The sequence below is a fragment of the Stegastes partitus genome, unplaced genomic scaffold (assembly GCF_000690725.1).
Source record: "Stegastes partitus isolate 25-593 unplaced genomic scaffold, Stegastes_partitus-1.0.2 Scaffold620, whole genome shotgun sequence".
Lineage (NCBI taxonomy): Eukaryota > Metazoa > Chordata > Actinopteri > Pomacentridae > Stegastes > Stegastes partitus.
The window spans coordinates 372,558-384,149 of NW_007578351.1; the positions used below are offsets into that span (position 1 = coordinate 372,558).

The 11,592-nt window shown below is 40.6% G+C and overlaps 3 protein-coding genes across 9 annotated transcripts; 2 read left to right on the top strand and 1 right to left on the bottom strand.

Moving 5' to 3' along the window:
- Positions 1-57: 57 nt before the first annotated feature.
- LOC103362981 (methyl-CpG-binding domain protein 4) lies at positions 58-3,882 on the top strand. Of its 2 annotated transcripts, none has more exons than XM_008289545.1 (8): positions 58-190; positions 315-618; positions 729-1,483; positions 2,664-2,729; positions 2,851-2,985; positions 3,076-3,225; positions 3,373-3,476; positions 3,578-3,882. In XM_008289545.1, exons 2-8 carry the CDS (start codon positions 464-466, stop codon positions 3,650-3,652), a joined length of 1,440 nt encoding a protein of 479 aa, XP_008287767.1. In that variant the 5' UTR covers positions 58-190; positions 315-463; the 3' UTR covers positions 3,653-3,882. The 2 variants fall into 2 exon arrangements, with proteins under 2 accessions (XP_008287767.1, XP_008287768.1); XM_008289546.1 differs by having other exon boundaries at positions 58-174.
- On the top strand, positions 3,865-5,855 carry LOC103362980 (uncharacterized). Of its 6 annotated transcripts, none has more exons than XM_008289540.1 (6): positions 3,865-3,976; positions 4,409-4,545; positions 4,642-4,769; positions 4,855-4,914; positions 5,034-5,219; positions 5,392-5,855. In XM_008289540.1, exons 1-6 carry the CDS (start codon positions 3,882-3,884, stop codon positions 5,500-5,502), a joined length of 717 nt encoding a protein of 238 aa, XP_008287762.1. In that variant the 5' UTR covers positions 3,865-3,881; the 3' UTR covers positions 5,503-5,855. The 6 variants fall into 6 exon arrangements, with proteins under 6 accessions (XP_008287762.1, XP_008287761.1, XP_008287765.1 ...); XM_008289543.1 differs by lacking the exon at positions 3,865-3,976 and adding an exon at positions 3,988-4,307 and having other exon boundaries at positions 5,030-5,219; XM_008289544.1 differs by lacking the exon at positions 3,865-3,976 and adding an exon at positions 3,988-4,307 and having other exon boundaries at positions 4,471-4,545.
- A 2-nt stretch (positions 5,856-5,857) lies between these two features.
- On the bottom strand, positions 5,858-10,920 carry LOC103362982 (cysteine-rich with EGF-like domain protein 1). Its single transcript, XM_008289547.1, has 11 exons — positions 10,789-10,920; positions 9,789-9,909; positions 9,607-9,689; positions 9,212-9,322; positions 8,870-8,961; positions 8,477-8,656; positions 8,288-8,383; positions 8,110-8,193; positions 7,554-7,649; positions 7,324-7,464; positions 5,858-7,231 (listed from the first exon to the last, which is right to left on the bottom strand). Exons 2-11 carry the CDS (start codon positions 9,903-9,905, stop codon positions 7,011-7,013), a joined length of 1,221 nt encoding a protein of 406 aa, XP_008287769.1. The 5' UTR covers positions 9,906-9,909; positions 10,789-10,920; the 3' UTR covers positions 5,858-7,010.
- Between the last annotated feature and the right edge of the window lie 672 nt (positions 10,921-11,592).

Below are 11,592 nucleotides of genomic sequence, written 5' to 3' on the forward strand. Positions count from 1 at the left end.
TTCATACTAAGCTCGGTTGTCATGATTCGTTCGCACTGCGCAGACTCAAATCTCCTCGCTACTTCCTGTGTGTGTGTGTGTTTGCCATGACTGGACTTCCACTGCTGTGTTTACATCAGAAAATAACGAGGAGGACAGCGAAGGCACCAAGCTATACAACGAAATGAGTCCGAGGTAGAACGGTATTCATGTATGTAACCTTAGATATAACTTTGCGCTTTGCTCTCTGTGATATGAGGAGATACTTTCAGTTTTATGTGATACGGTAAAGTGGACAGATGCCATCTAAATGTTGTTGTATATTCCATTTACAGATGACACAGACCAGATATGGCTGCTGATGTGGAAGTAAAAAGTCAACCACTGGACAGTAAACTTAAAGGCAATCAGCTTTATCTCTGACTGCACCACAGCTGGATTCAAAAACAACACACATTTCAAAATACATCCCACTGGCTTTGAAATGGAGCTGGAGACCAGGAGAGACGTGAATAACCAAAGTCACAAGGACGAGCCTGATTCTTGGCACACTTCTGCAATGCCCCCTGGCTGGATGAAAGAAGTGAGACAGCGGAAAGCGGGCAAGACAGCAGGCAAGCTGGATGTCTACATTACAAGGTGACTCAGTGTTTTCTTGTAATCCTGCCTCTAGGTTATTGCACCTCGGATTATGACTAAGTGTATCACAGATGCAGTTACATCAGTGTGTGATATTTCTGTTGTTAAAGTCCCCAGGGGCAGAGGTTCCGATCAAGAGCATCCCTGCACGCCTTCCTCCTAAAAAGTGGGAAAGGGAATTTAGACATTAGCCTCTTTGATTTCACCACATCCAAAGATGATGTCGCCTCTTCTTCACAAATACTCCCTTCCAGAGTAAAGCAAGCGAGACGAAAGAAAAAACATGCAGATGTACAGCAGGAGAAAAGAGAAGATGTAAAAGAAATTCTGGATCCACCCCCAAATAAATTTAAAAAGGCCTCTTTCTCCCTTGTAAGTGATCCTAAAGACAGAAACATAGAGAGTGCAGAAGATACTGGCCATAATGAAGTAGAGAAGATCACACAAGTCTTAGAAGTTTGTAGAGACAAAATTGATGAGGCTGGCTGCTCACAAGCTGCACCTTCAGGAAAAGTAGATGATCCAAAACTACAGAAGAGCCCACAGAGAGTGGGGCTGCTGAGAGAGAAGCTACTTCGACTGGCACCTTCCAGCAATCAAGAAAGCATCATCATTGTTCACAAGGATGAACAGGCAGACTCACAGCCTTCAGTCCCAACTTTAAAAGTTGAACGTGAAACTGAGTGCGTGAACGAAGGTGAGGATGAGCCAGACGCAGATGAGATACAGATTCACAGCAAAGGTGACGACAAGCCTAATTCTGAACTGAAGGCTGACGTTGACAGTCTTCAGCATGTGGAAGAGGAGGTGTTGTTAGCTGACATCACAGATGGGAGCTGTACACCCATCAGGGAGTCCCAGAATAGTAAGTATGATCTAGGGTGTGTGACAGCTTGTTAAAGCTTTTAATTTCTTTAGTTTACTTGTTATTTGTGTATTTAAAAAATACAGTTCCACATTTGTTCCACACATCATCCACTTTATACCAGCATTTTCCAGATATAAATACAGAAAGAAAGAAAAAAATCAAAGATGCCAGATACATTAAGTGATAAAAAAGAAAAATAATATTATAATAAAGTGTCAGTCAGAGCGGAGAAGAACAGTCTACCATCACAGGACAAATGGCATGTCAGTAGTGTACAGAAGCATGGAAGAACATGGAATGGAACAGTGCTGCATTTAGCAGGCCATTACAGGACTCCACCACAAAAGTGTGCTTATGGAGCTTAGTGCATACGTGATTTGCTCCATCATATCCTTTTTGATTCCATAATTTATATGGGGTAGGATCAAGTTCCAAAAACATAGCCCTAATACACCTGATGAAGGCTACTAATATGATTTGTAACCAACAGAGAATTTCTTTAGAGGCACCAAAACATAGTTCCATTAGATACTTAGCTTAGGCTGTGACCCAAAAATGTAAAGTGTGATTTTTCAGTGGTGTCTGAAAGTATCCTGTTATTACTTTACAGTTAAATATTTTAATAATAATAAGCTGAAGACAGTTCTTATCTCCACTGCTTTTATGTAATTAGTTATATTATAAAGTCTGGTCTAAAGTGCCTGAAACTGCCTGCATTTTTATCAAACATGTCTGAACATTGTTCACTTTATTTTATTTATTTTCATAACTGATTGTGTACTTTATCTTTTACGTTTTTTTTCTTTTATCTTTTGTCTTTCTTAGCTGCTTTGGTGAGTCAGTTTTAATTAAATACATTCAATTCTATAAACTTTCTGTGCACCATGTCTGCACTGTTTTGGATTTATGTATTTAAATTTTTTAAAATCATTTTGTATTTTATCTTTTACACCAATTTTTTATTTTTTTTATTTTTTACCTTTAAATAGCCTCTTTGTATGATAAGTAACTAAATGAATAAACTTGCTTGCTTACTTTATAATGCATACCAGCAAGCATTTAGTGATTTTTCTTTTATTGGTAAGTGGCTTCTTAAATATTGTCCCACTTCCTTGCGTGACATAAGAAATTGCTGATTTAATTTTTAAATACACATAAATGTTTCATTTCTGCTTAGAGTCCAAGAGTGTAGAAGACAGACGCAAAACAAGCCCTTACTTCAGTGGGAAACCTCTCAGAGATGGTAATGTTTGAATGGGTTATTTGATACAATAAACTTATGTGCATTTGTATGTAGGACATGCATATTAACATTTGAAAAATTAAATGATGTGTTAAGAGAAATATACATGTTGTACACTCAGGACTTGCCGCGCCTAGGAGGAAAGCGTTTAAGAAGTGGACGCCCCCTCGGTCTCCCTTCAACCTTGTACAGGAAACCCTTTTCCATGACCCATGGAAGCTCCTGGTGGCCACTGTTTTTCTCAACAAGACGAGTGGTAGGAGACAGATGTACAGCCATTGCAAACTTCTAGAAGTTGTATCAACCAGTTCTTAAACCTGCCATGTCACTCATGTATTCAATACAGGCAAGATGGCCATTCCAGTGTTGTGGCAGTTCTTTGAGCGTTACCCATCTGCAGAGATGACCCGGCAGGCCGATTGGAAGCCCATGTCTGAGCTAATGAAGCCGCTCGGCCTGTATGAGCTCAGAGCCAAAACACTCATCCGCTTCTCAGGTAAATGCGCCTGGGAATGGATTACAGCATCCGCATCTGTATACATGCAGTATGCTTCTGTTTTATTATGGTTTTGATCAGAATATATGAAGCAATGTAAGGGGGCCCAGGAAAACCTCACAACCTTTTTTTTCTTCTCCTGCGTAGATGAATATCTGACTAAACAGTGGCGCTACCCTATTGAGCTGCATGGTATTGGGAAGTACGGCAACGACTCCTACAGGATCTTCTGCGTGGGAGAATGGAGACAGGTGGGTGTGATCTCAGTGTTTTAACTCTTACATGATCACATTAGTTTTGTAGTCTTAGTCAATCCTAAATCTGACATTTACTTGGTATTTTTATGTCAAAGGTGACACCTGAAGATCACATGTTAAACAAATACCACGCCTGGCTGTGGGAGAACCACGAAACACTGGGAATCTGAGACATCATCAAGTATGAGAAACAAGGACGCAAGGACAATTTGTTGTGGTACAAAAAAACAACAAAAAAAAATCACATAAACGTTGCAGTTATGTAACTCTATTAGCATTATGATAAACTTGCAGTTTTAAAGTTGTTGCTACAAAATTATGCAATGATGTTCCAAGATAAGTCTTTAAAAAGTTTTACTTCATGTTGAATAAAAAGTTTTAAGTGATTTAAAAGTTGAAATGAAGTGCATTTCTCAGTCTGTCTCCTGCCTGGTTTTGTTGAGTCGGTCCTTTGTGTGCAGATGTGATCCTGAGACATCCTCCTACTGTATCTGGTTAGTCCATCGTCACACGCTAATAATCTTTCTTTATGAGTGCACTGATGCATGGCCTTTCCACGCAGCAGCTTTCTTTTGCTGGGGGGGTAACCTGATTCCCAAGGCAACTGTTGCCATTGCAAAACACTCAGCGAGTGCAGCGGCATGCCAAGGTTTAATCTCTAACTAGCACCAGTACGGTAATTTGCTATATTTACATTTGGATTTATGTTGCCATTTAATGCTTTGATTTAACAGCAACTTTAAGAAGAAATTTTCATTGCACGTGAAGACTCCACTTTTCTGGTATTAAACGCAAGAAACAGAGTGAACTACAAGATGAAACTACGTAAGGAAAGAGATTTATTTTTTCTTTGCTGTCTATTTTAGTGATACTAATAGTTTTTACAAGCATGGGCTGTGATTGTATTTGTTTCTTCATTACTGCAGCTTCCATCTCTATAGCTTCCACACCAGTCTGTATCCCTCACAACACACCTCCTGTCCGGCAGAGTCGCTGCCTGATGGTCACTCCCACGACATTTCCCATCATCTCAGACTCTGCCCGGATGTGGACAAGCAATCAGGTGAACAGAGATTTACTGACTACCCTTCTGTGTCATGGGAAGGTGATTTTGCTTTGTGGTCAAAAGAAGAAAATATATTTCGTATCTGCTCTGTAGACTATTCCACGATTGAACCCCTTGCATCCACCTTTGATCCACAAACGCACCGTCAGTTTGGAGACACCAGCTGTTCACCACCACAACCACCAGAGGACACTGATCATGCAGAGAAGAGAAAATTACAGGTGTTACTGAGAATCCCTCAAAGAGAATCACCTGCACTATTTCAGTCTTTACCCTGAAGAGTTAAGTGCAGACTTGATGTTTCAGGTATCATCAAGTGTGGCGGAAACCTTTTTATGGAACCGGCAGCGAGAGAGAAGAGTACAGGTAAACAAAACAAACAAACAAACAAAAAACCGCTTCAGCTTCACCATCTGTACTGATGATTCTCCTTTATACTTCCACAATATTGTTAACAAAAGGTTATAATTATTTTCTGTAGAAAGGAGTTGCGAGAGCACTTAAAGAGGCAAATAGAGGAGAAATGTGCAGCACTGAAGCTGCAGCTGTCCGGCAAAGTGAAGGAAGCCGAGTATCTCCGAGAAGTGGACCGCCTCGCCCTGTCCAGCGAAAGAGAGCAAAGGATCCAGCACAGCAGAGCCATGGCAGCATACAGAGATGAGAACAAGAGGGTACAGTCCCACACATGCATTATGTATCCACTACTAATGCTTTGTGTTTATGAACCCTCACAATAGTGTGCCAAAAATGCTTCAACGTGCTCTCAGGTTACAACAATGTAGGGAGTGTCTGAGGTTGGCTTCCCCCCCTCCTCATCTGTGTGCGTGTGTTTTATGTGTACAGCTAATGGAGCAGAGCTGGAGGGATAGAGCACTAACACGTTCCCAGGAGGTCCTGAAGGAGAGAGAACTGCTGCGCCTCAACCCCATTAACTGGAGTGGAACACTGAAATAGGCTGAAGCTCTTCAAGAAGTCAAAATGTAAAACTCAGGCCTCATATGTATGCATGAAAAATGACAGCTAAGATTATACAGTACATGTAACTACTGAATGATCATGAGTATTTCTAGGGGGTGTTAAACTTAGAAGAAGCAAATTAAGCTATTGAGTATTTTACTGAAACCTTAAATATTTCTGTTCTGCTTGCACAAAGGTTCACGTCACAGTACACAGTTAGCCCGGGACTCCTGTCACTGACTCCTTTGCATGCCTTGTAATTTAAAATGCAAGTAGAACGTTTTCCCCAGTTGTGTCCACGTAAAGAGCAGAGAAAGCTTAACAAAATCTAATTAAAAATTCAAATCAAACATGAGGAGTGGCAGATTTTTTTTTTATTCTAAAGCAAACATCTATAATGAATCAGGACTCTGTGGACAACATTCAACACAAGGAAAATCAAAGATAAATTAGATGGACGGGTAAGAAAGTGATGCTCCAGTGGCTCCCCGACATGATGCTACTATGTCTGCTAGAATTACAATTGAACAGATTGAAATCTGCATGGATAATGCACACAAAAATGAGGAAATGTCAAGAAAAAAAATATATATGATAAACATCAACAAACAAATAGTGCTTTCAAAACAAAAGGCAACAGAAAATAGCTTTGCATCATCCAGACCGGAGCTGCTATTTACCTAAAGCACATTCCCTCACACACTCACTAAGCAGTAACGCTGGTGATCCAGCAGCTATTAAAAGTTAATCTTCCATGCCAAAATAAGACAATAAATAAATACATACGGTTCAGTACCTTTCATTTCAAATCCTATTATCATGCATTATTACTTAAAAGAATCATTCAAGGAGGAGGAGGAGGAGGTAAAAAGTCATTCTGTGAAGATAAACAACCAGTCGTTCCTAATGGAAATATCCCAGAGTGCTCTGTTGGAGGGTGATTTGGGAAATTCTTCAGCTATCTTCATCTGATCCCATGCCTATAAGCGATAAGCTTAAGCGTTGCAGTAACCTGACAGTCAAAACTTATGCACCATTCAAATGATGGGGAAATTAGTGAAAAAAACGTGGATGGACATGATAACAGGAGGTTTTCATTGTGTGAAAGAAAACGACATCTTTTCTTGAGCGACATAGAGGCCAGATGAGACATCAAAATGCATAATAGATTTTCACAATCAGTAGTGGTCTTTATGTCACCCTTGTTCCCAACAAAGTTGAGGTAGGGGAGATTAAGTTCAGTTCCTTTATATCAGTGCAGTGTTGCTTTGTTAATCCTCTTACATTTTCAGCTTCAAAGTCTTCAAGTTCTTGCCTTTTCCTGTATTATCCTATTCATAAACAGAAATTAACAAACCCGAGCCCTTTTAAGTAACTCTTCGATCAAAAGAAAATCCCTGAAAGGCTAGCTTTGTAAAGATAGTTTCCTGCCCCAAACTGAGTCTCATTCACCGTAATTGGCTGGTATTCCAACTTCCTCTTATCGAATCGTGGTCCCAGACGGTCTAGCGTCCCTTCAGAAATCCGTCCAGCATGTAGTCTCCCTTCTCTGTCAGCCAGTATCCAGCCATAGCAGCCACACCTCCGATGAAAATGGCTGTGAAGACCATGTCACCCTTAGCAGCAAGCGTCGCCAGAGCACAGATTACAACGCCAAAGAACATCTGCTGCAGCACAAGGACCTCATCGTCTGTCATGTCGTCAAATAGTCCCTTGTCTGGGCCAGCTAAGGAGGTAAAAAAAAGAAAAGAAACATAGAAAGGAAGAACTCTGAGAAGCTATGTATGCATTTGTATATTCTTTACAACTCCTACTTACGAGGAGGCTTATTCTCAACACAAATGCTATCTCTTCTAATAAATCCATCGGCACAGTCACAGTGGAAGGAGCCCTCCTCGTTGATGCAGGCCTCATTGAGTCCTGGGCATGCTATTGCACGTTCACTACATTCATCTATATCTGTGCGAGGAAGAAAAAAAAATACATTTAAAGGACATCAGGATGCCAAGAATTATCTAAAGAAGTAGAAATGCAAATTATATACTCACCAAGACACTTTGCTCCCTTCAATCTGTAGCCACGTGCACATTTCTTACAGCGGGCAGGACCACTACCCATGCAGCCCACACATGCCTGGTCACAGCCTGGACACAACAGAAGTGTAGTGGTCAACATCACATCCTACATTTTCCATTAAATGTTATATTGACAATTGCAAGAATGAAGTTTAATGAAGCTAATGAAGTTTACATTAACCACCTAACTCGAACAGCAATAATTAATCTACAGAAAATTGATGATCTATGAATCATTTAAGCCCTTTTAAAGGAAAAATGCTAAACATTAACTGGTCTGATTTGACCAGTTTCAGTAACCTGAATGTTTCTGGATGGAGCTGCAGGGAACAAACAAACAATGCCGACAAGGATTTTGTGATGAGATGCAGCAAAGATAATCTCCCCAATTTTGCAGATGTTATTAAAATCTGCCTCTTATCGCTCCAGTAGCATAAAATCTACAAATCTACAAAGTATCTGCGTGACTTCATTAGGTACAGGACACTGAATACACAACCATAAAAAGACAATACACAAGGGAGCATACCTCTGCATTCATATGATCCCTCTGTGTTGTGACAGTAGGTGTTAGAAGGACAGCGAGCCAGCTCTGTACCACACTCATCAATGTCTAAGAGACAGATAAGGGCAGTCGAACAACGCATCCAGAAAACTGGCACAGAATCTCCGAAATGTAACGAATTGACCTCTGATGTCACACTCACCCACACACTTGTTGTCATGAAGGATCCAGCCGGGTTTGCAGTCAAGGCATTTGTAGTCCTGTGGCCCTGAGCACTTCTTACATGAATGGTAGCACGCTACAAACGATGACAGGCACAGATGCAGGGAGAGGGTCAAGTTTAGCTGTCTCAAAAACAGAATTTAGAATCAGTTGTCTGATTCTGAAGTACCTGCACAGGCTGCTGTGCTGTCATTGGACCTTTTCTCTCTGTAGTAACCATCAGCGCAGCTCTGGCACAGATTGCCCGAGTATCCGGGATCGCACACACACTCTCCATCGCCAAGGCGAGTACCTTCTCCCTCACAGCGGCCCAGTCCTCCACACACACCACTGGGCCCTGATGGACACTCTGTAGAGGATAAACCTGATATTAGTTGTACTCTGGCAGTCTTCAGACCAAAGCTTTTGGATTAACATGATTCTAATTACCATCACTGGGTTTTACATATTTATTAAATCACATTTAACCTGGAAAAAAACAACCAAAAACTGAATTTGACACGGTAGGATTTCCTGTGCGGATATCAGGCAGCTTGTGTTTAATGCTGTATGTTGCTCACACCTTTGCAATCAGGTCCAAAGCGTCCAGGTGGACAGCAGAGTCTCAGCTCCTCTATGCACAGCCACTCAAACAGATCCGGTGCTTCCTGCTGCCTGTAGAACATACACAGCACGTCAGTCAACACAGGAGGGTGACAATACATTTTAGCACAACACGATGGAACCAACACTCTCTTAGACAAAAAATAAATTGAATCAAGGATTAAAACGGATTAAGTACAGTTGCTCAAAACAAAATTAAAAGACAATAAGGGCACTCTTATAATTTGAATAATGTAATAGTAGTCTTATTTTTGTTGTTGTGAAATTGCATCTCAGTTACATTTAATGGACACATGTTTACCTGTGGAACCACCATGTCTCCACTTGGTCCTCTATCTGCTCCAGCAGCTGATTACATTCAAAATCTGTTTTCTCACAAGCAGCCTCTACTATCTCCAGGAGCCGAGTCTCACTGAAACAAGATTAGAGTATTAAGACACTTGTCAAATTATGCAGCACATGCTTCCCTACCCCAGCAACCTTGCTCTTAGCCACCAAATGTCACATTTAAAATCAGCCGTCTTATGTAATCATTCACACAAATTATCATGCAAATGTGCAGAGAAGACAAAGGACGTGAACCACTTTCTTCAGAAAGGTTTAAGTAGTGCAAATTTTAAAAAGCAGGTCACAATATCAGATGACTCAGACAAAGTGAACAAGTCTTCAGTAGGTGAGATGCTAAAGAAAACTTACCTGCGTGCATACTTGGCCAGCTTCTCCTCCTCCCAGGCAGTGTTACCTCCACCAAAGTTCTTGTTGGCTGTTCTCTCCAAGCCCTAAAATGAGGGAAATTTACCAGACTTGAAAATTTAAAAAAGCACAGCTAAAATAAACAACAAGTGTGAATTGATGGTTCATTAAGTTAACTGCAGTACCGTAATGAAACTCTCAGTGAGTTTTCGGCAGGTCTGGCACGGTGCCGTCTGGACTCTCACCACAGAGAGCTCCGAGAGAAGCACCAGAGCAGGAAGGAAGGGCCAGGTCCACCACATGATCCTGCACACAGACACGTAATTATCGCAAAGGCAAAAATATTTCTCAGTGATCATCCCAACAAGCAAACACATCTGCACTTTCAAAAAAAAGTTTTTACAATGTTTTAGCATAACTTGCATCAACTGGATATCACTTATGGAGATGGAGTAAAAAACAAAAACATCTGTAGGATATAGTGTACTACAATCTGAAGCTGTGCAATATACAATGGCAATACTTCTCAGATGCTTAAAATGATCAGTTTTGAGTGTTGCATGTTTCTCAACCCCTCATCATCTTTAACTGTCCAATTGGGGCAAAACAGCCCCCCAAAATTATGTAAAAAGATAAATGATCATATTTACAGACTGTCAGAGTTGTGATGTTTTAACTAGATGCTTTTATTTTGGTATTTTTTTAGCTCTACTGTAGCTACAATGCGGTCCAGATGTTTTGTCTACCTACAGGGCTCATTGAATTTCATATTTAGAGCGAAATTTACACCAGACAGTCAACTGAATATGATCCTCAAGTAGGTCAGGGACTCTAAAATTTCTCTCTCTAAATTTGGTTACAGTCATTTAACGCTAGTCTTGTTAGAAAAGGTATAAAAATCGCGGGATGCTGTAGTTTCAGGGTTAGCTTAGCTCAGCATCAGCACCACAAAAAATTAGCCGACTAGCAGCTGGCTAAGGTCAGTAGATAGCTGTTAGCCTGAGCTAACGTTGTCCATCACGGTCTGCCTATCTGTCTGTCCGATGAATCTTTAAAGTCCATTTAACTCTATGTTAGGAGTGCAAGTCCTCCTGGTGATATTTAATAACCCGCTAAGCAGCCTACATTACAGTTACGGTAAAATTAGCTAGCTGCACTGCTTTTTATTGGCCATTCTGGTGTTACCTTTATTGGGAAGAAAAGAAAAAAAAACACCACCGTCCGCTGCACCACCGATGATTGTCTGAGTCCCTGCTGCTTCACACAACGCAGGCGGAGTTTCACATCTTGAAGAGCCACTTTTAACGCTTCAAGCGGGCCATTTCTGCGGCGACTTGCTAGCTAACGCTGGGGCTGCTCATCCAGGCTCATGTGCGGTGTCGCCGGGCTGTAGTGTGGTTGATGAGGGAGCGGACAGCTTCCAGGCGGTTCTGTGTTTGCCATGCAGCTGCCACACAGGATATGGCGCCGCCCAAAGCCGCCGGGATTCAATGAACAACCAATCAGTCAACAGTCAGCTTCACGAGACCTGCCGAGAGTCAGAGCTGCCATCAGGAACACCGTCATTTATCAATTTAAACAACAAGTGATGTCAAGATGATCAAAAACATGTTGAAAACGTTTTGCTTTTCTGTTTCACTATTAATAAAATAACAAAAAAAACTTCAATCATTTTTGTTCTCTACTTTAGAACATTACAAAAATATAATGTGGATTCCCATGTCTAATGTAAATTATAAATCTGCAACTTTAGATAACTACAACATTTCCATTTTTTTTTTTTTTTAAAAAAAGAAGATAGATTCATCGAGATTATTTTTGCTGTTTAAATACAGTTGGACATTTTTACTAATATTTCCTTTCTATTTAACACCTGAAACTCTTAAAGTTTAAGTCTGTAACTATATTTTTATAATTAGATATAATTGGTGACGGTTAACAAAAAAAAAAAAATATATTGCTTCAGTCATTTTGCATTGATTTGTTTGT